Source organism: Hemitrygon akajei, chromosome 2, assembly GCF_048418815.1.
Source record: "Hemitrygon akajei chromosome 2, sHemAka1.3, whole genome shotgun sequence".
Lineage (NCBI taxonomy): Eukaryota > Metazoa > Chordata > Chondrichthyes > Myliobatiformes > Dasyatidae > Hemitrygon > Hemitrygon akajei.
In genome coordinates, this window is record NC_133125.1 from 106069445 (window position 1) to 106089175 (window position 19731).

Consider the following 19731-nt stretch of genomic DNA (forward strand, 5'->3'; position numbering starts at 1 on the left):
AAAACAGTTACTTTCCCCAAGCAGTAAGGCTGATCAACACCTCCACCTACTAACTCCACCACTACTTTATTATTTCCTATTAGTCACCTTATGTACAGCCTAGCATTATTTTATGGACAATTTATGTGTATAAGCTATTTTAAGTATTTCTTGTGTGTTTATTTTTATTATTGTAATTGTGTTAAGCTTTTGTGCTTTTTTTGTGCTGCATCAGATCTGGAGTAAAAATTATTTTGTTCTTTTGTTCACTTGTGTGCAGGAAATGACATTAATCAATCCTGAATCTTGGATCCAATAACAACATCTTTTAATACAGTCGGCCCTTCCTATCCGCGGGGGATTGGTTCCGAGAACCCCAGCGGATACCAAAAAATGCAGATGCTCAAGTCCCTTATTTAGCCTGACCAATGCGGTTGGTCTATAGGACCCAGCGGAACCCTGGAACTTATTTAACCTGTCTCGGTGCGGTGGACTTTAAGAGCAGGCGCAGCTCTGAAACCGCAGTGTTTCGCTCATGATCATGATTGAAAATAAGGTGGAATAATAAAGCGATCGGAAAGAGGTGAAACGCCATCGGTCATTGGAAAAGCGTTAGGCTACAATCGGTCAATGATCGGAACAATTTTAATAGAGCATGTGAAAGGCATTGCCCCGATGAAAGCTACAATTATTACTAAGCAATGCATTGGTTTAATTATTGAAATACATACATTTCTTAAGTGTTTTATATGCATAGAAATGTAAAATGTATACTATATACTAAGACAAACGTTTGACTAACTGACGCTAAATAATACCAGATGTACCTGTTCTGACTTCAAATCCGACTTAAAGACAGACTCAGGAACGGAACTCGTGCATAACCCGGGGACTGCCTGTACTCTTAAATCATTACTTATAGTACCTAATACAATGTGAATGTATGTAAATAGTTGTTATACTGTATTGCTTAGGGAATAATGACAAGAAACAATAGTCTGTACATGCTCAAATAACAAGTGCTGGAGAGAGAACTTCCGGGTTTTCCCGATCCGCGGTTGTTTGAATCCGCGCATGCGGAACCCGCGGATAAGGAGGGGCGACTGTACTTGTTTCAAGCCAACGATTTTCTCTAAACAGGTTGCATCCGGAGAAATTAATGAATTAAATCATGAAACTTGGTGACTTGTTAAATCTCAAAAGAAGTCATTTCCATGGTGAAGCACACTGTAGCTCAGGGAATGATATCCCATGCACCAATAGCCGATGGGCAAAACAATGAATTCAAAAATAGTAAAGAATCAGTGCTGCTTCCACTTGCCCGATAACAGGTGCTGTTAATGGTTCTGCTATCAGACACACCCTAGCCTAGACCCAGGTATTACTTTAATAACACCCCTATTAACTTGTATCATCATCCCTTCTGTCACTTAACCACAACTCCAATTCACCCATCACACGTTTTCCATTTTGTTCTTTTCTACCCTGCCCATCAGCCCTCATTCACCAATCCCATCCCTTTTCTCTGATCCACTGAGTGCTTTCACCTCATTGAGGGTGACACACATGGGAAACATAGACCACAGAACAGTACAACACACTAACAGGTCCTTCAGCCCACAGTGCCCATCATCAAAGGTACCTTAGAGATCCCGAACACATGATCAATCCGAACTAATCCTATCTGTTAATGGTCTATATCTCTCCATTTTCTCCCTGTTCATATCTTGTTTAGATGCCTCTTAAATGCTGCATTTGATGAGGGTATTAATTTTATTTGGAGATACAGCCTGGAGTAGGCCCTCCTGGCCCTGCGAGATGTGCCACCTGGCAGCCCCTGGCAACCCTGATTTAACCACAGCCTAATCACGGTACAATTTACAATAACCAATTCACCTACCCGGTCCGTCTTTGGACTGTGCGAGGAAACAGGAGGACCTGGAAAAAACCCATGCATTCCAACATACACAATCTGCTCAGATACAACAGACAGGCCAACTGCAGATGCACCCAGATGGTCAGTTGTAATTTACTCACAGAAGGCAGGAAGGAGCAGGAATGGTTTGTAGGCTCCATAGAAACAATTCTGAACCATTGTGGCTTGATACTGCAATCTTCAAAGGACGTTATCCTTATGAATTACGGTCGGGCAGACGTGCTTTGCATTTTCAATTACCCATGCAATAACAGATAATATGCAACACATTTCACTGCAAGAAGAATAACTGCACCTTCTCAATTCCTAAAGAAAGACAAGTTTTAAGAATATTTTCGTAATGTCTACAGATCTTGTTTTTAAAGTGTACTATAGATAATTGAACATAACTTGCAAATTGTGTTAATATTTCCAAAAGCATCTCAGCTCTGTAACTAGATTCTGTTCGGCGGCCACAAGCCAAATGCGTTGGCACTGCTACTCAGGAAAGGCCAACATGACTAAGGTGACCAGAAGTGAAATGATACTGGATACAATGTATGGGGGTTAGAGACAGAGAATGTGGACACAGAACAGGAAAGTAGAAACTAAAGTATACACTCAGTGACCACTTTATTAGATACCCCTTCTATCTAATAAAGTGGCCTTTGAGTATATATACATGGTCTTTTGCTGCTACTGCCCAACCACTTCATGGTTCAAGTGCAGTGTGTTCAGAGATGCTCTTCTGCACGCCACTGTTGTAATGTGTGGTTGTTTGAGTTTCTGTCACCTTCCTGTCAGCTTGAACCAATCTGGTTATTCTCTCATTAAGAAGGCATTTTCACCCACAGAACTGCTGCCCACTGGATGTTTTTTTCGTTTTCGCACCATTCACTGTAAATTCTCGAGACAGTTGTATGTGAAAATCCCAATCAGCCGTTTCTGAGATATTCATACCACCCCCTTCTGGCACCAACAATCACTCCATGGTTAAAGTCAAGATGCCATTTCTCTCCCATTCTGATGCTTGGTCTGAACAACAACTTGACCATGTCTGCATGGTTTTATGGATTGAGTTGCTGCCACGTGATCGGCTGACAAGAATGAACACGAGTACAGGTATACCTAATAAAGTGGCCACTGAGTTTAATTTTAAAAAGAGAGAATTACAGCAGTTGTTTTAATTCATTCATTTTTTTTTTGCCTTATAATGTCCCACTAGAATCCTGCTGAAGAGAAGGGCACATGCTGATGTGCATCATTCTTTCTTCGTATTAAGTGCTGCTGATACATTTCCCAATAAATCTCACCTCTTTTGGACCTACAAGCAGTCATCTGAAAAAGTGTCTGTAATAGGAGACCTAGAATTTGGCTATGTACATACTTTCTCAAGCTAGCATTGGCAAGTGATCCAAGGACACCTAGAAAGTAAAAGTGAAGAAAACTTTAAAACTCCAAACTTCATGTGTTTTGGAGGGCCACTCTATCATTCCATCCAATTCCCAGATGAGGTGATTAACATGCTGCCGCTTACAAGAAAAACAGAACTGCAGTTTCACAATAAATTCCAGCAAAATTAGTAAACCTGGTACATTCATTATGGTCTGTTGATGCAATCTTTCTTTATTCTCGTGCAGAATAATTGAGCAAATATCAGCAGACCATCACACTAGTAAAAATGGCTTTTTAAGCTATAATGGGAGCCTGTTCTTCAGTTCTCTTTTCCTTGAGGGGAAATTGCAAGAAGGCATGATTGCGCGTTATCAACGATTGGAAGCAATTACTGAGGAAGGTTCCAGATTTGATCCCTTGGTGATGCTAACCTTGGCTGTGGGTGACAGAAGTTCTTCCACAAATGGCCTCACTACCCCTGGGTAAAATCAACTCGGTTTCCTGTCTTCAGTTCCTGAAATGTTAACCTGGCTCTAAGGCACATAGAGATGGAACACTACAGCACAGAAACAGACCATTTGGCCCATCTAGTCCATGTAAACTATTAATCTGCCTAGATCCATCGACCTGCACCGGCACCATAGCCCTTCATACACTGTACTTATCTAAATTTCTGTTAAATGTTGAAATCAACCCCACATCCATCACTTGTGCTGGCAGTTCATTCCACACTCTCACCACCCTCTGGGTGAAGAAGTTCCCCTTAAACATTTCACCCTTAACCCATGACCTCTAGTTGTAGTCTCACACAACCTCAGTGGAAAAAACCTGCTTGCATTTACCCTATCTATACCCCTCATAATTTTGTATATCTCTGTCAAATCTCCTCTCAGTCTTTTACGTTATAGGGAATAAAGACCGAACCTATTCAACCTCTCCATTTAACTCAGGTCTTCAACTTCCAGCAATGCCTTTGTAAATTTTCTCTGCACTCATTCAATCTTATTTACATTTTTCCTGTAGGTAGGTGACCAAAACTGGACACAATAGTCAATGGCCTCTTATACAATTTCAACCAAACATCCCAACTCCTGTACTCATGGAAGCCAATGTCCCAAAAACTTTCTTTACAACCCTATCTAGCTGTGACACCACTTTCAAGGAATTATGGATCTGTATTCCCAGATCTCTCTGCTTTTCCACACTCCTCAGTGCCCTACCGCTCACTGTGTAAGACCTACGCTGGTTGCTCCTCCCAAAGTGCCACTCCTCACACTAATTTGCATTAAATCCATCTGACATTTTTCAGCCTATCTTTCCAGCTGATCCATAACCCTTTGCAAGCTTTGATAGTCTCTCTTGCTGTCCACTACATGCCAATCTTGGTGACATCTGCACATTTGCTGATCCAAATTTGCTGGATCACTGATACAGAAGAGAAACAACAGTGGGCCCAGTACTGATCCCTGTGACACACCGCTTGTCACAGACCTCCAGTCAGAGGGGCAACCATCTGCTACCACTCCCTGGTTTGTTCTGTAAAGCCAATGTCTAATTCAATTTACTACCCCATCTTGACTGTCAAGTGACCAAACCTTCTTGACCAACCTCCCATGTGGGACCTTGTCGAAGACCTTGCTGAAGTCAGTGTAGACAATATCCATTGACTTGCCTTCATCATTTTTCCTGGATAAGATTGATTAGTCATGACTTACCATGCACAAATCCATGGTGACTATCTCTAATAAGTACCTGTCTATCTAAGTACTTCTATATCTGGTCCCTTAGAATATCTTCCAATTACTTTCCTATTACTGATGTCAGGCTCACCAGCCTATAATGGATTATTCTTAGAGCCTTTCTCAAGCAACAGAACAGAATTAGATATCCTCCAATCCTCCAGCACCTCACTCATTGCCAAAGACATTTTAAGTATCTCTGTTAGTGCCTCTGCAGTTTCTGCACTAACCTGTCACAGGGTCAGAGGGAACATGTTGTCAGGCCCTGGAATCTATCCACCGTAATTTGCCTCAGGAGTGCAAACTCCTCCTCCTCTGTAATCTGTACAGGGTCCATGACCTTGCTGCTGCTTTGCCTCACAACCCACATCCAGGAAAAACTGGTGTCCTGATCTCACTGCTTTTGTCAGGGATACCAACACATTTATGCTTCAAGGGCCATTTTCAGGTTGCTTTACAAGTATGTGTGACACTAAAAGATCTCTGCAGTCAAATTTCTCCCAGGGAAGTGCTTGGCATTTCAGCTGAAATACGTTAATGCTATCATAGACCTGGTAGATAAGATGACTTCCCTCTTACAATTATGAATTCAGATTGTTAGTGGTTATAGAACATAGAGCACTACAGCATAGAATAGGCCCTTCGTCCCATCATTTAACCTACTCTAAGATTAATCTGACCCTTCTCTTCCTCACATCCTTCCATTTTTCTATCATCCATGTGTCTATCTAAGAGCTTATTAGATGCCTCTATCACATCTGCCTTTACCACCACCCCTGGCAGGGTATTCAGCATACCCACCACTCTCTGTGTAAAGCAAAAACTTACCTCTGACATCCCCCCCTATACTTTACAATTATGTCCCCCCAGTATTAGAAATGTCCACTCTGGGATGTTTCAGCCGGAATACAAGGTCCGAGAACTGTTGCCACTCTGATTGGAATTTCCACTGAGAATTTATAGAATCACAGTATTTAGGGTGGCACAGGGTCCTTTCATTAGACCTTTTGACTTCCACCACCAGTCGGGCCTTCCCCGGTTACCTGGAGTAATAGAACAACCAGTGGCTGATTTTATTTCCGATACTTTGATTCAGTGGTTCGTTATATGTTGTGCAGAAGTCTTATTCTTGGCCAGGCCCTCAGCCATTTTCCTCAACTATTCTCAGAAAAACTATGAAATGCTGTGACATGGTACAGGTTTGGGCATGGTATATAACTTGGACATTTTGGCCTATGGCCGCTAAATTGTAAAATATTTGTTCAGAAACATTTTGCCAGGCCTGTGTTTCCATCCATTAATGTCCACAAGTCATTATAGAGCACAGTTAATAGTCAACCACAAGCAAACCAGATCAGGGAAGAATGGGAAGTTTTCGAATGTGGAAGACATTAGTGAGCTAGATGGGTTTTTATGAAAATACAGCAGTTCTTTGTTAATTGTTACTTATATTATCTTTTTGTTTCAGGTCATCCAGAAGTTAACCACTATGCCACTACATCTCTTGAGCATCCAGGACTATAAGCATTTGGAAAGAGTGGAAATGATTCAGGACCAATGTTATTGCAACTATAGTGTAATGATGGAACAAATTTGTGGGGAAGAGCTATAAATTCAGGAAAGTTTTACTCACATACGAGTTTCAACTTGAAGCAATTATTTTTCTATATAAGGTAATGTTAATACTATGGATACACAAACTGTTATTGTTTGGAAAGTGGTTTAGAATTGCACTAAACTTAACAAAAGTTTGTGACTTGCATACAAATTGCACATTAGTACTGAAATTCAGATACAAAGTTCAACATTGAAAAACCACAGTTTAGTGGGTTTCCAGTCTTGATGAAGAGATTCGGTCCAAACAGTCAACTGTTTATTCCCCTCCATAGATGCTGCCTGACTTGCTGAGTTCCTCCAGCATTTTGAGTGTTAGTAGGTTTCAACAATACAATATTATGATATCCCAGACAAAACCTAGAGGGGGAAAAAAATAAGTGTAGACCTCTTTCTTATTGCCACTTCAACTCCATCATTAGAATTCTATTCTTGAACAAAATTCTATCTTAGACTATCCTTTTACCTTTTTTTAAAACCTAACTCAAGAGCTAGCTATTTAAGAGATTTGTTGGGTTTTAAGTAGGCATGATGCCATGACTATTTTTATTTATTTATTTATTTAGAGATACAGCAAGGAATGGGCCCTGCCCAGCAACCCCAACTTAACCCTAACTTAATCGTGGGACAATTTACAATGATCAATTAACCTACCTACCAGTATGTCTTTGGACTTTGGGAGAAAACTGGAGCTCATTGCAAGGGGGATATACAAACTCCTTACAGAGGATGCTGGGATTGAACTTTGAACTCCAAACCATGCTATGTAATACCAATGGGCAAACTGCTATGTAACCACGGCACCCCTGACTGGATGACATCAAAGTGGATTAGTAGCCAACTGAATGATGTCTCGATGCACTTGGTCATTAAGCTGAGCAGGAGGCCTTACTGCTTTGTTCCCTACCCTTTCTCCACTCTCTGAGACACTGAGAGGAATCTCACCAGGGAGTCAGGGGACAGTGGAGATTGAGAGCAAGAGCACAATTCTAAAAATACTGCTCAACCTTCCTCTTCATTTGCAGGATGTGGGTGTTACTGGAACAGTCAGCAACTGTCCCCCTGAGAAGGAGGATGATTAGCTTGATCCTCAGTAATCTGCTTGATAGAAATACTTCCACAAATTTGTTGGGAAGAAGCTACAGGGCCTATGCTCTATCAAGCTGAAGGGACAGTGATACATTTCCAAGACAAGTCAAAAGGTGAATTGGAGGAGTGAATGTAAGTTATTCTTCTCAAACAACGTATCGCAATTAAAACAGAAAATGCTGTAATTTTGCTGCAGGCCAGCTTATTACAGAAGCATTTTTGGAATATGCAGAATTCTATCAGCATTCTCCCAGATGGATGAGATTAATAAATAAAAAGTAAGGCTAATGGATATTGATGGTGTCTAACCATATGCCTTTGGAGGAAACCAGGGCGCCCGGAGGAAACCTACGCAGTCACAGGGAGAACGTATGAACTCCTTAAAGACAGCAGTAGGAACCGCTGGCGCTGTAAAGTGATACCTTGGCCGCTATGCTACAGTGCAGCCCATGGTGGGCTTCCAGGAGGGGTAGCCAATAGAACCAGGTGAGCTTGGGCATTGGGCCCCAGTGAGCAAACGGAGAAGGCAGGAGCCAAGTTCCCAGCAAGTGTATGGGAAGCTCAGCAAACCACGGTGAGACAGATGCCGATTAGCCAGAAAATGGATTATCAGTGTTCTACTGTAATTAGAGGGAAAACTGAGAGCATACTCTTTACATTAACAAGTTGATTATGGTGTGATAGTCTGGGATTGCTCTGGCAAAGACCCATCAGGGACCAAATCAGGTTCTGCTCTTGTACAACACTCCTATGGTTCCAAGTCACAGGTTTTAATTCAGCAAGCGATCCAAATCATTGTGAAGGTGTGTACATTATGCACAAGATATTAAGGTAAACGATGACAATTAATCTCTTTCAGGGACATTCCTGGCACTCCTTTGCCACCAGGTGTTGACATTATTGTAGCTACCAGCTGCTAGGCAGAGGACAGAAAAACTGCCACGTGTACCTTGTAATTTCTCATGCTTTTCTACAGAATGAAAAAGCTCATTTAGATTCAATAATTTGTCTTTAATTAAATATCATGAAAATTAAGGAGTAATTTAATCAGTTTGTCATTTCCCATCCCCTATTTATCATACTCTAACAGCTTATAGCTTGAAAGTATTATTTTGTGATGAAAAGATGTTCCTGACATTTCCAATGTAGGCAATAGTTAGGAAGAAGAAAACACGGTTTGAACCCTGCTTGTGGGGGATGTGAGGCATATGAGAATGTTGCCAGAATCTGGTTACTAGAAAGGATGTTCTGTGTGCTAAATATAGGTTGTTTGGAGTCTGAAGCATTCCTTGAAAGGAAATATCCAGATGCAGTACATTTGATTCACGTCTACAACTTGAACTTCTTTTCCTGAATTGCTCACAGTTCGCTCTCCATTGAGAAGAATGAGGCTGATTCCGAATGGAGACAGCTTTTAGTTGCATTAATGTATTAAGGAGGCCAGATACAGTGACCTCCACCGGGACCAGTTGAGTAACATCTATGTTGCAGCGGCTCAGGTTCCCAAAGTACAGTCACAAACTAAGTCAATGGCTCAATAAAATACAATCTGGCTTCACACAACAGTCAGTTTCCAATAGCTGTGCTGCTTATCTGCTGAGAGACGAAGACAGTGCTACTTCCTATGCTGCAAACTTGAAAACATTAAGTCTCAGTGTTCGGGAAAGAATGTAAATAAACCAGTGGAAACACCAACGCAAGGAAGTGGGTAAATATAAACTCCGGGGGAAGAAGTTTGCCTCATCACGGCCAGATATGCGTGAGTACTGGGCATTTTCTGTGTTCCCCCTCTGCAGATCTGGTCCTGTTGACTTCAGCAGAACCAAATGCAGAGGTGAGAGATACCTTCAGCCAATAACCAGGCAAACTTCTTCTAATCAGCAAATGTAGTGGAGACTTGACCTAAAAACGGTGGCAACAGAGATGATTTAGCAGTGAATGATAACTTTAGTAACCACAAACTGGAAAATAACAAGTCACGAGGAGCCATGAAACAAAAGAGAACAGATACTTAACACAACAAGGTAACTGAAGACTAGGGGCAAATAGTTGAGGCTGAGTGGATCGTATTGATTGTGGATGAGGGCTGGGTTTAAATAGGTTGCAGGTGGTGAGTTGGGAATGAGAGGCAAGCAACTCCTGTCAGCAGGGAGGAGATTGAGAGGTGTCTGCCTGTGCAGGCCTGACACTTCTCCTAAAGGGAAAGGAAAATTTTAGTAAGATGGTTTACGCCATTTAATAAAGACAACCAACACAAGCAAGCAGAGAAGAATCCAGTTAAAGAAACTCAAATATATCATAGGAACACACACAAATCTTGTGCTTGTGTTTGTAGAATATATAATATCTTAATTCATCGGCTAACATTCTGGTTTTATTCTCATTTTGTTGGATTTGGCACAAGACCATAAGACAGAGGCCATTCAGCCCACTCTGTTTGCTCCACCATTTGACGACCCTAAAGTGAAACCAGGACTCACTGCTACAAAGTGAAATCAAAACTCAAAAGAAATTTGATTACAAAAATAGAAATTTCTGAAAATAAACTACACAGCGGGCACTACCCATAATGAGAAAAGGGAAGGTTAATGTTTTCAGGCCACGCTCATCACTTCTTAACGTTTCTTTCCTCTTTGCAAATAAAATGACCTATAGACTCACTTTCAAGGACCCATTGCTGCTGTTGGTCTCAATATTATATTTCATTTGCATAGCTTGTCTGTTGCACATTGGTTGTCAGTCTTTATTTATGTATTATTTTTAGTAAATTCTATTGTATTTCTTTTTTCCCAGTGTATGCCTGCAAGAAAATGAATTGCAGGGCAGCTTATGGTGACATATATATATATATATATATGTATATATATATATATATATATATATATATATATATACACTTTGATAATAAATTTGCTTTAACTTTTTAAACTTTGACATAATATTTGACTTCTCAGGTATATCCAAAAACTTCTGCGCTACTTGTGATCAGTTGTTCGTCACATTTATGAAAGAAGTGGGGTGGGAGAGAGGGAAAACAATATAGAAATAGATGAAATTATAAAATATCTCCTCAATCCTCAAAGATCTCAAGCCACATTTGCAAAATCTTGCTTTAACAAAGACTACAGCAAAAAGCAGTATCTGAAGAACGAATCTACTTCTTGCTGACAGTATAGACCAGGTGCTGTTTGTGGTTCAGGTTGCCTTCTCCAATACAGGATTCAACATCAGATCCAGGAGCAAAGTGCAGAGGTCCTGAGCTGAGTGGCTGACTGCACTTAGCTTGAATTCCCAGTAACCATTTGTATGAATGGGGTCAGTCACCGTGATTGAGGAAGAAGGTACAGATGAGGGTTTGGTTTCTTTCTCCCTTGTTTCATCTAATGTTTTTAACTAATATGAATCACGTAAAGGTATTTTAATGAATTTGTTATTTTTAATTGCTCAGTTTAAAAAAATATTGATATTCTCCTGAATTGCTTTTAGTGCCTTGGTTCAAAGACAGTGAGCTGTCATAAAGCCTCTACGGTGCTTGGTATTAAGGCTCAGGATCGACCTTCTGAGGCTTGGCTGCTGATGACGTGTGTGAGCACCGGCCGTTTGCTGTGTGATTCCATTGACCTCGACAGAACCAAATGCAGAGGTGAGGGATAACTACAACCAATAATCAGGCATGTGTTTATCACTGCTGGGTCAGGGGCTGCCCTCCACTCTTCACTCTACGGAAGACAAAAACCACGTTGCGTTGCTGTGCGGCTGCACTAGTGTGCATTGATCGGACTGCTGCGGGATTGTTCTTGCTGAGAACATCCGAGGCACCGTCAGTCTGCAGGGCATGACACCTGGGCATTCGTGTGTGACTGTATGTTTTCCTGCTGCTGTAATTGTATGTGCTTCGTACTGGTACTGTGTTATGCACCTTGGCCCCAGAGGAACACTGTTTCATGGGTTAACGACAATTAAACTTGAACTTGGATTGTAGTCAATTGGTACATGGAGCTTAGGAAAATACAGGGCTATGGGTAAGCCTAGTAATTTCTAAGGTAGGGACATGTTCGGCACAACTTTGTGGGCCGAAGGGCCTGTATTGTGCTGTAGGTTTTCTATGTTTCTATGGTCCCATGCAGAATCAGGAAGCCTGGTGGCAGGAACAGGGTGCGGATCACGCACAGTTAACGAGACAGATCGAGAACAATCTGGCACAATTCCTTTGAGAAACTGAAACACTTCCAAGGTATGTCAGTGAGGTTAGAGTATGCCATACCTCATTGGAATGAGTCCGATTCTGATGCTTGGCTCGGTCTGAGGCATTGGAGAAGGCTTTGTTGCAGCCTTCGTGCTCGCAGACGTACGGCTTCTCCCCAGTGTGTGACCGGAGGTGAGTCTTCAAGTTCTCGAGTCGTGAGTAGGCTTTGTTGCAACCCTCAAACTGGAAAAAGAGAGGAGAACCGTGACTAAGTGGTTGCACAATACACAGAAGTGTACATTAGCTCAGAAAACATCTGACAAGGTTGTGCTGCACTGAACAGATCGTTTCACATCATTGGCCTCTGATGGCCTAAGAGATAAAACAACTGCCTAAGTGCTACTGAGCGGGGACCAGGATATCTCTGCTGACTTTGTTCCTTGGCCAGCTGCTCACTTGGCCAAGACAGCAGGCCAACAAAAACAGAGACACAAGAAATTCCTGCAGGCACTGGAAATCTGGATCCACAAACAGAAAATACTAGAGGAACTCAGCAGGTCAGGCAGCGTCCATGAAGGGAAATGGCCAGTCAACATTTTTGACTGACACCCTTTATCAGGGCTGGAAAGGAAGAAAGGAAGAGGGCAGAAGTCGGAATAAATGTGTAGGGGGAGGGGGAGAAACAACAACTAGTAGGTTATGGTGAATCCATATTGGGGAGGCAGGTAGATGGGAGGGGAAAAGGGGATAAAAAGGGAATGATGTGAGAAGCTAAGACGTGCTAGGTGGAAGGGACAAAGGGCTGAAGAAGAAGGAATCTGATTGGAGAGGACAGTAGACCAGGGAATAAAGGGAACGAGGTGGGGGACCAGAGGGCAGGTCAGATTATAGGCAGGTTGTGAGAGTTTTTCTCCGCTTTCTGATTGTCCGTAATCAATGCAACACAACTGGGAACAAGATAATAGCAATGTCCGACTGTATAAGTTTAGTCCACGCATTAGTATATTAGCTCCTTGCCCCAGTATTGGCTACTGTTAACCCATTATTGCTTGGCAGGATTCACAAGTTAATATGTACCATTTTTAAGCAACAGTTCGGTACAATTTATAAGTAAATTACTGAAGCAAAATAGAATAAATCATCTTGAATGGAATACGCTTTATCTGAGTTCATGCAGGATTAATAAAAAAGGTGGATTTGTTTTCTCGATGCAGTTGGTTTGCTGGGCCAGAGGCTAACTAAATGACTTATGCTAGGCAGCCGGCATTAGCATCTGACACCAATTATTTGTGGGGAAGTAGGCCGTGACCAAATCCATCATCAGACAGCAGGTAGCCGACAGTAAGCACGGACTGCAGTGATTCAGTATGCAATGGAAAAGCCTGTTCTTCAACATGCTTTGAAAACTCTGCAGTTAATGTACCAAATGTTAAAAAAATAAATCCGTTTGCTCATTTGTTGGACAGCAAATCTGCTCTTGTGCTGAAACTAAGTTGAAATGAATATTGCTGGTAGAACTGACTTTCTCCATGCTCTCATGATTGTTATTGGACAGCAGATTGGGATGATTGTTACATAGAATCATACACTCTGCGGCCACTTTATTAGGTTCACTTTTACACCTACTTCTCCTACTTTCTCAGGAGTCTGCAGAGATCTGGCATGTCATCAAACACCTTGCAAACTTCTATAGATGTGTGGTGGAAACTGGCTGCATTATGGCCTGGTATGGGAACATCAATGTCTTTGGGTAACTCAAATAACCACACGTTGCAATGGTGGTGTGTAGAATACCTCTGAAAGCACATCCTGGTGAACCTTGAAGTGGACGGGCTACAGCAGCAGAAGACCATGAACATACTCTCAGTAGCCTCTTTATTAGCTACAGAAAGTACCTAATAAAGTGGACATTAAATGGAGAATTATTGTGATGTAGAAGGCTATTTGCTTAATCAATGCTGGCTCCAAGCAGAACAAACATTCAGACCTATTCCAGCACTATTTCATCAAAGACTTGCAAATTCTTCTCTCTTTAATGTCTAATTGGCACTACCCAAAAAAACTCATATTGTTTCTGTTTCCACTCTGTTAAAGAGAGTGAGTTTTGCCTTCCCAATCCAGAACCAACAGATTTTCCTCATATCCAACATTACCTTTGGCCCAAAATGGTAAATCTGTAGTAACAGAAGTGGCACAGTAGTTAGAGCTTCTGTCTTATAGCCTCAGCAATTTGCTTTAACCCTGATCTCAACTGCTGTCTCTCTAGAGTTTGTACGTTAACCCAGTGACTCTATGGGTTCATGTCTAGCTGTTCAATTTCCTCTCAATTCCCAAAGATATGAGGGTAGAGAAATGACATGCTATTATTTACCCTCAATATAGGGGAACTTTTAACATAAAAGTGGAATTGATGGGTATTCATCAGGGAAGCAAATGGGACAACAGACCCGATGAAGCATAACAGGTCCACAGCAGATGCCATCTCATTGGCTCTTCATTCAACCCTAGAACATCTGGACAGATGCATACATCAGGTGGCTCTTTATTATCTCCTCTATTATCTCCTAAAATATGTTTCAAGACCTTGGCCTCAATACGTCCTTGTGCAATTGGATCTTCAATTTCTTTACTTGCAGACCTCAGTCAGTTTGGATTGGCAACATCTTTTGCATGGTCTCCATCAGTACGGGTGCATCACAAGGCTCCATGGTCAGCCCCCTGCTCTGCTCACTTTATACCAATGACTGTGAAGCTAAGCACAGCTCTAGTGCCTTATTTAAATTTGCTGATGACACCACTGTCATTGGCTGAATCAAAGGTGATGACAAATCAGCATGCGGGAGGGAGGTTGAAAATCTGTCACAACAGCAACCTCTCACTCAATGTCAGCAGACCAAGCAGCTGATAGATAACTTTTAGAGGAAGAAACTGGAGGTCCATGAGCCAGTCCTCACTGGGGGATCAGAGGTGGGGAGAGAAAGCAACTCAAAATACTTTGGTGTAATCATTTCAGGGGAGATGTCCTGGGTCCAGCACTAAAGTGTAATTACGAAGAAAGCACAGCACTGCCTCTAGTTCCTTGGACGTTTGTGTAGATTCAGCAAAATATATAAAACTTCGAGCCTGATACAAAAACACCAATGCCCTTGAATGGAATGTTCTACAAAAGGTAGCTGATACAGACTAGTCCGTCACGGGTAAAACCTTCCCCACCATTGAGCACATCTACACAGAGCGCTGTCGCAGGAAAGCAGTGTCCATCATCAAGCACCCCCATCACTCAGGCCATGCTCTCTTCTCACTGCTGCCATCAGGAAGAAGATACAGGAACCTCAGAACCCACACCACCAGGTCCAGGAACAATTATTAGCCCTCAACCATCCGGCTCTTGAACCAGTGGGGATAACTTCACTCAATTTCACTCGCTCATCACTGACAGTTCCCACAACCTATGGACTCACTTTCAAGGACTTTTCATCTCATGTTCTTGATATTTATTGCTTATTTATTTGTATTATTATTTCTTTTTCTCTTTTTCATTTGCATGGTTTGTTGTCTTTGGCACATTGGTGATTTGTCTGTCCTGTTGGGTGCAATCTTTCATTGATTTTATTATGTTTCTTGGATTTACTGAGTATGCTCGCAAGAAAATGAGTCTCAAGTTTGTATGTATATGGTGACTTTGATGATAATTTACTTTGAAGTTTGGTAGATCAGATGGCTTCCTTCTATGTATAGACAACTAAGTAACCTCTTGGTCCTTGGTAACAGCTTCCCTCTATTTAATTTTACTAAAAACATGATCTTAATACACTTCTTTCAAATCTCCCTTCAATGGTCTTGTACAGACGTGCAGCTGACAGCATTCTAACATGCTGCCTCACTGTGTGCTACAGAAGCTGCACTGCTGCGGACAGGAGGGCTCTACAACAGGTCATCAAAACTGCCCAACGCATGCAATTTGATGAACGATCCTACCCACCCTGCTCATGGACTGTTTGCCCCACTCCCATCAGGGAAGAGGCTGTGTAGCACCCCACCCTAGCACCACCAGACTCAAAAGCGGTTGCTTTCCCCAAGCAGTAAGGCTGATTAGCACCTCCACCCATTAACATACCCCTCCACACAGCCACCCACTACTAACTTACCATTTCCTATCAGAGTCACCTTCTGGTCTGTACAGCTAAGAGTTACTTTGTGTACATTCAATCAGTCTGTGTATATAAGCTAATCGTATGTATTTACATTCATTATTTTTTTATTGTGTTCTTTATGCTCATTGTGTTTTTTTTATATACTGCGTCAGATCTGGAGTAACAATAATCTTGTTCTCCTTTATACTTGTGGACTGACGAATGGCAACAATCTTGAATTTTGAATGTTCTCAGCTCTAATAAAGACACTCTCACTTCTCCAGCGCAATACAAGGCTAAAACTCCTCCTCCCTTGGCCCAGCTATTCAATGCAGCAGTGAAGAGATTGTACGAGGCAACGTGGCACCGGCACGGCGACCCTCGTGTTTTCACAACCAGTTACGCTCTTCAAGATAAACTCTGCTCTGATGTTGTATCACTGAACAGGCATTTGGCACAAGGCTACTCAATAAAAAAAATAATAAACATTAGTAAGAAAAGAGTAAATCTTGGAATTCCGAAATAAATATTGGGCTGGTAGTATCAAGTGACTTGGTCAACATCAGATACAGGAAGGATAGTTTCATATTCTGAAAGGTAAACCTTCATTAAAGTGAGAAAAGTGTTCTCTCAGGTTGTTTTTTCTAATGACTTGCTATATATAACATTAATATTTGGCAAAATAAATATCCTGTCAGGAAAATGTAGAATAAACACTGATAATGTCAAATGAACAAATCAAAAATGATATAGTCTCCATATGAGTGGGGTATATTTAAGTATTTAGTTAAGCCTGTTAAGGTAGAGAAACACTATATTTTAAGAAGATGCCATATTCATAATTTGAAACTGTTTAATTTTATGTGTTCAAGGGGGATAGCAATTTCTAATTCTTCTTCTTCTGGGGATTAGAAGTGGAAAGGGCAAGCAATTTGAAGTTCCTGGGTGACAATATCTCTGAGGATCTATTTTTGGACCACCGTAACGATGCAATTACAAAGAAGGCACTACAGCAGCTTTATTTCATTAGGAGTTTGTGGAGATTTGGTATGTCACCAAAGACATTCACTAATTTCTACAGATGTACCGTGGAGAACATTCTAACTGGCTGCATTGCCCTCCGGGATGAGTGTGAGGGCACTGCACATGATCAAAATAAGCTGCAGAAACTTATGACCTCAGCTGGTTCTATCATGAGCACCAGCCTTTCCAGCATTCAGGATATTTTCAAGGAGCAATACCTCAAAAAGGCAGCATCCATAATTAAAACTCCTATCACCCATGACATGCCCTCTTCCCATTGTTAACACCAGGGAGGAGGTACAGGAGCTTCAAGGCACACACTCAATGATTCAGGAATAGCTTCATCCTCTCCACCGTCAGATTTCTGAATGAACATTGAACGCATGAACACTACCTCACTACTTTTTCTTTTTTCTCTCTTTTTGCATTACTTATTTAACTTTTTTTAAATATACATACTTTGTGCTGTAATTTACAATTTTTATTATTATGTATTGCAATGTACTGCTGCCTCGAAGCAACAAATTTCATGATATGTGCCAGTGATATTAAACCTAATTCTGCTTCTTCTTAATGCTGTGAATTGGAGAAGTCTTCCTTTGCAGATTACACGATTGGCTGAATGGTAAATGGGGAAATGGAGAAGAACTGAGGATGGGAAAGGGAGGGTTGCAATTAGGTAGGAGCTCGGCTTCGTAGTGGGTGCACAAGAACTCGGAGGAATGGGACTAATTCAACAGTCCTGTTACACTTGTCCTATTGCCTGTTGGATCTTCATCAAAATAGAACACTGCCTTCCAAGAATAAAGGGTCAGATGTGACCTTGCACAGTGAGGATAATTTCTCATGTCTCAATCGCCATCTTCCGATGAAGGCAAACATCGATGATGTTGACCATAGTAATAAATGCCACAGCATAGCCTTTGCCCATCGGAGAGAGGGGTGTTTAAAGATCAAAATCTCAGACTTCGCACTAAAGAAAGCTATACTGGGCTGCACTGATCCCTAGCTCCCCTATTAGAATCTGATAGCTGCACTACCTACACAGGTACCTCGAGGCACTGGAAAGATAACACTCATGCTTGTCTTCATAAAGGCTTGCAAGTTCACTGCAAGAATATGCAAACCAATGTCAGTATCTTCTCCTATGCCAAAATCTTTAGGGTTGGGACGTTGTTTAAGATCAAATTTGCAAGGCAGCTACTTCATTTTCATGCCCAACACCAGACTCCTAAAATAGAACCTATTCTGAGCACTGTCATGGGGTGAGATTACTCAATGGACAAATAAAAGTTTTGAATGTCTACTCAAAAGATTGCAATATCCCCACAAATTCTAGGGAATTCCTGAGCCATGTGGAGAAGGAGGATTTGGGATAGTCATGAAAACTTGAAGGACAAGCATTGGGAACATACAGAAACCCAACATAAATGGAGGTAGGATCACATCAATTACCCAACCTCCCACTCCCTTTGGCACCTCCTGCTCCAGCTGCCAAAGAGTCTACAACACCACATTGCCCTCACCAGCCATCACAGAATCCCCAGAACTAGAGTGGTTGCACATCACATCATTCTGCAGATGCTGGAAATCCAGAGTAACACATGAAATGCTGGAGGAACCCAACAGGTCAGGCAGTGTCTATGGAGAGAAATAAAGAGCTGATGTTTTGAGCTCAGTCACTTCATCAGGACAGGGACTGCCTAGGAGAGTTTCAATCATTGGAGTTACCCCAACAAACTCTTCATGAAAATACTGATATTGACTTTTGTACAAAGACAGCTTTTGTATAATGTACTGACAGTTTTGTTCATTGTTAAAATGTGATTGTGAAAGTTCACGTGTTGCAATTTCAGGACTTGAGCTTTTGATTCTAAACCCTACTGTTCGCTCGTTGATACACTGAAAAACTTTCATGGAAGAAGAATCTGGAATGGGGTACAGGAAGAGAATAGCTGGATTCTAAATTTCCTCACCCTGTATTATTTCATTTTTTTCATTCAGTGAACACTTCCTTTCAATTTACAATTATGCATAAACCCTTGGCATCCCCAAACTGTCATAAATATTACACTTCTGAAGAACTAGTCCGTTATGTTAGCCTGTAACACTTCTACCCAGAAGACAATGTCCTACATCATTTCCTTGCCAACTTCTGACAGAATTCCAATGGATTCTTGGAAAACTTCCAAACAAATGTTGAAGCTTGTAGAATTGTATCACGCTAAACAGAATATTATTTTGCAAACAAAAAAAAATTATTGTGAAGCTTTTATATTCCAGATTAATGGGCTTAAAGTTCACCATAATTACAGAGCTGAGTCTGGAATGAGTGAATTATGGAATTTCTATTCAAATGGCTCCAATTAGTTTTCACTTTAAAATGTGCACAGTGCTATAGATTCACTGACATGAATATGGCACCATGATGTTAAACACACAACAATTTCACACACTTGAAGTCTAAAATGCATATATGCGGGGGTCAACTTTGGTTCTTTTTTGATCCAACAATAGGCTGGGAGCATGGCCCAGACGATGGTGACCCAATGTGAGTTAGGTCCTCAGCTTTGTCAGGTTACAGGCACGTATCAGGAGTCCAGAGCAGCTGCACCTAATCTGGGTTATGTGTCCCCTCTCAGAGCTGGGAAAGGGCTG

The 19731-nt window shown here is 41.4% G+C and overlaps 1 protein-coding gene across 8 annotated transcripts in view; it reads right to left on the minus strand.

Moving 5' to 3' along the window:
* gli2a (GLI family zinc finger 2a) overlaps nucleotides 1-19731 on the minus strand; it is a 510119-nt gene that overhangs the window by 20301 nt on the left and 470087 nt on the right. For all 8 annotated transcript variants that reach the window (XM_073026911.1, XM_073026859.1, XM_073026885.1 and 5 more), the window contains one exon: nucleotides 11996-12160. In XM_073026911.1, the coding sequence (XP_072883012.1) occupies nucleotides 11996-12160 (165 nt within the window). The remainder of the gene's footprint in view (nucleotides 1-11995; nucleotides 12161-19731) is intronic.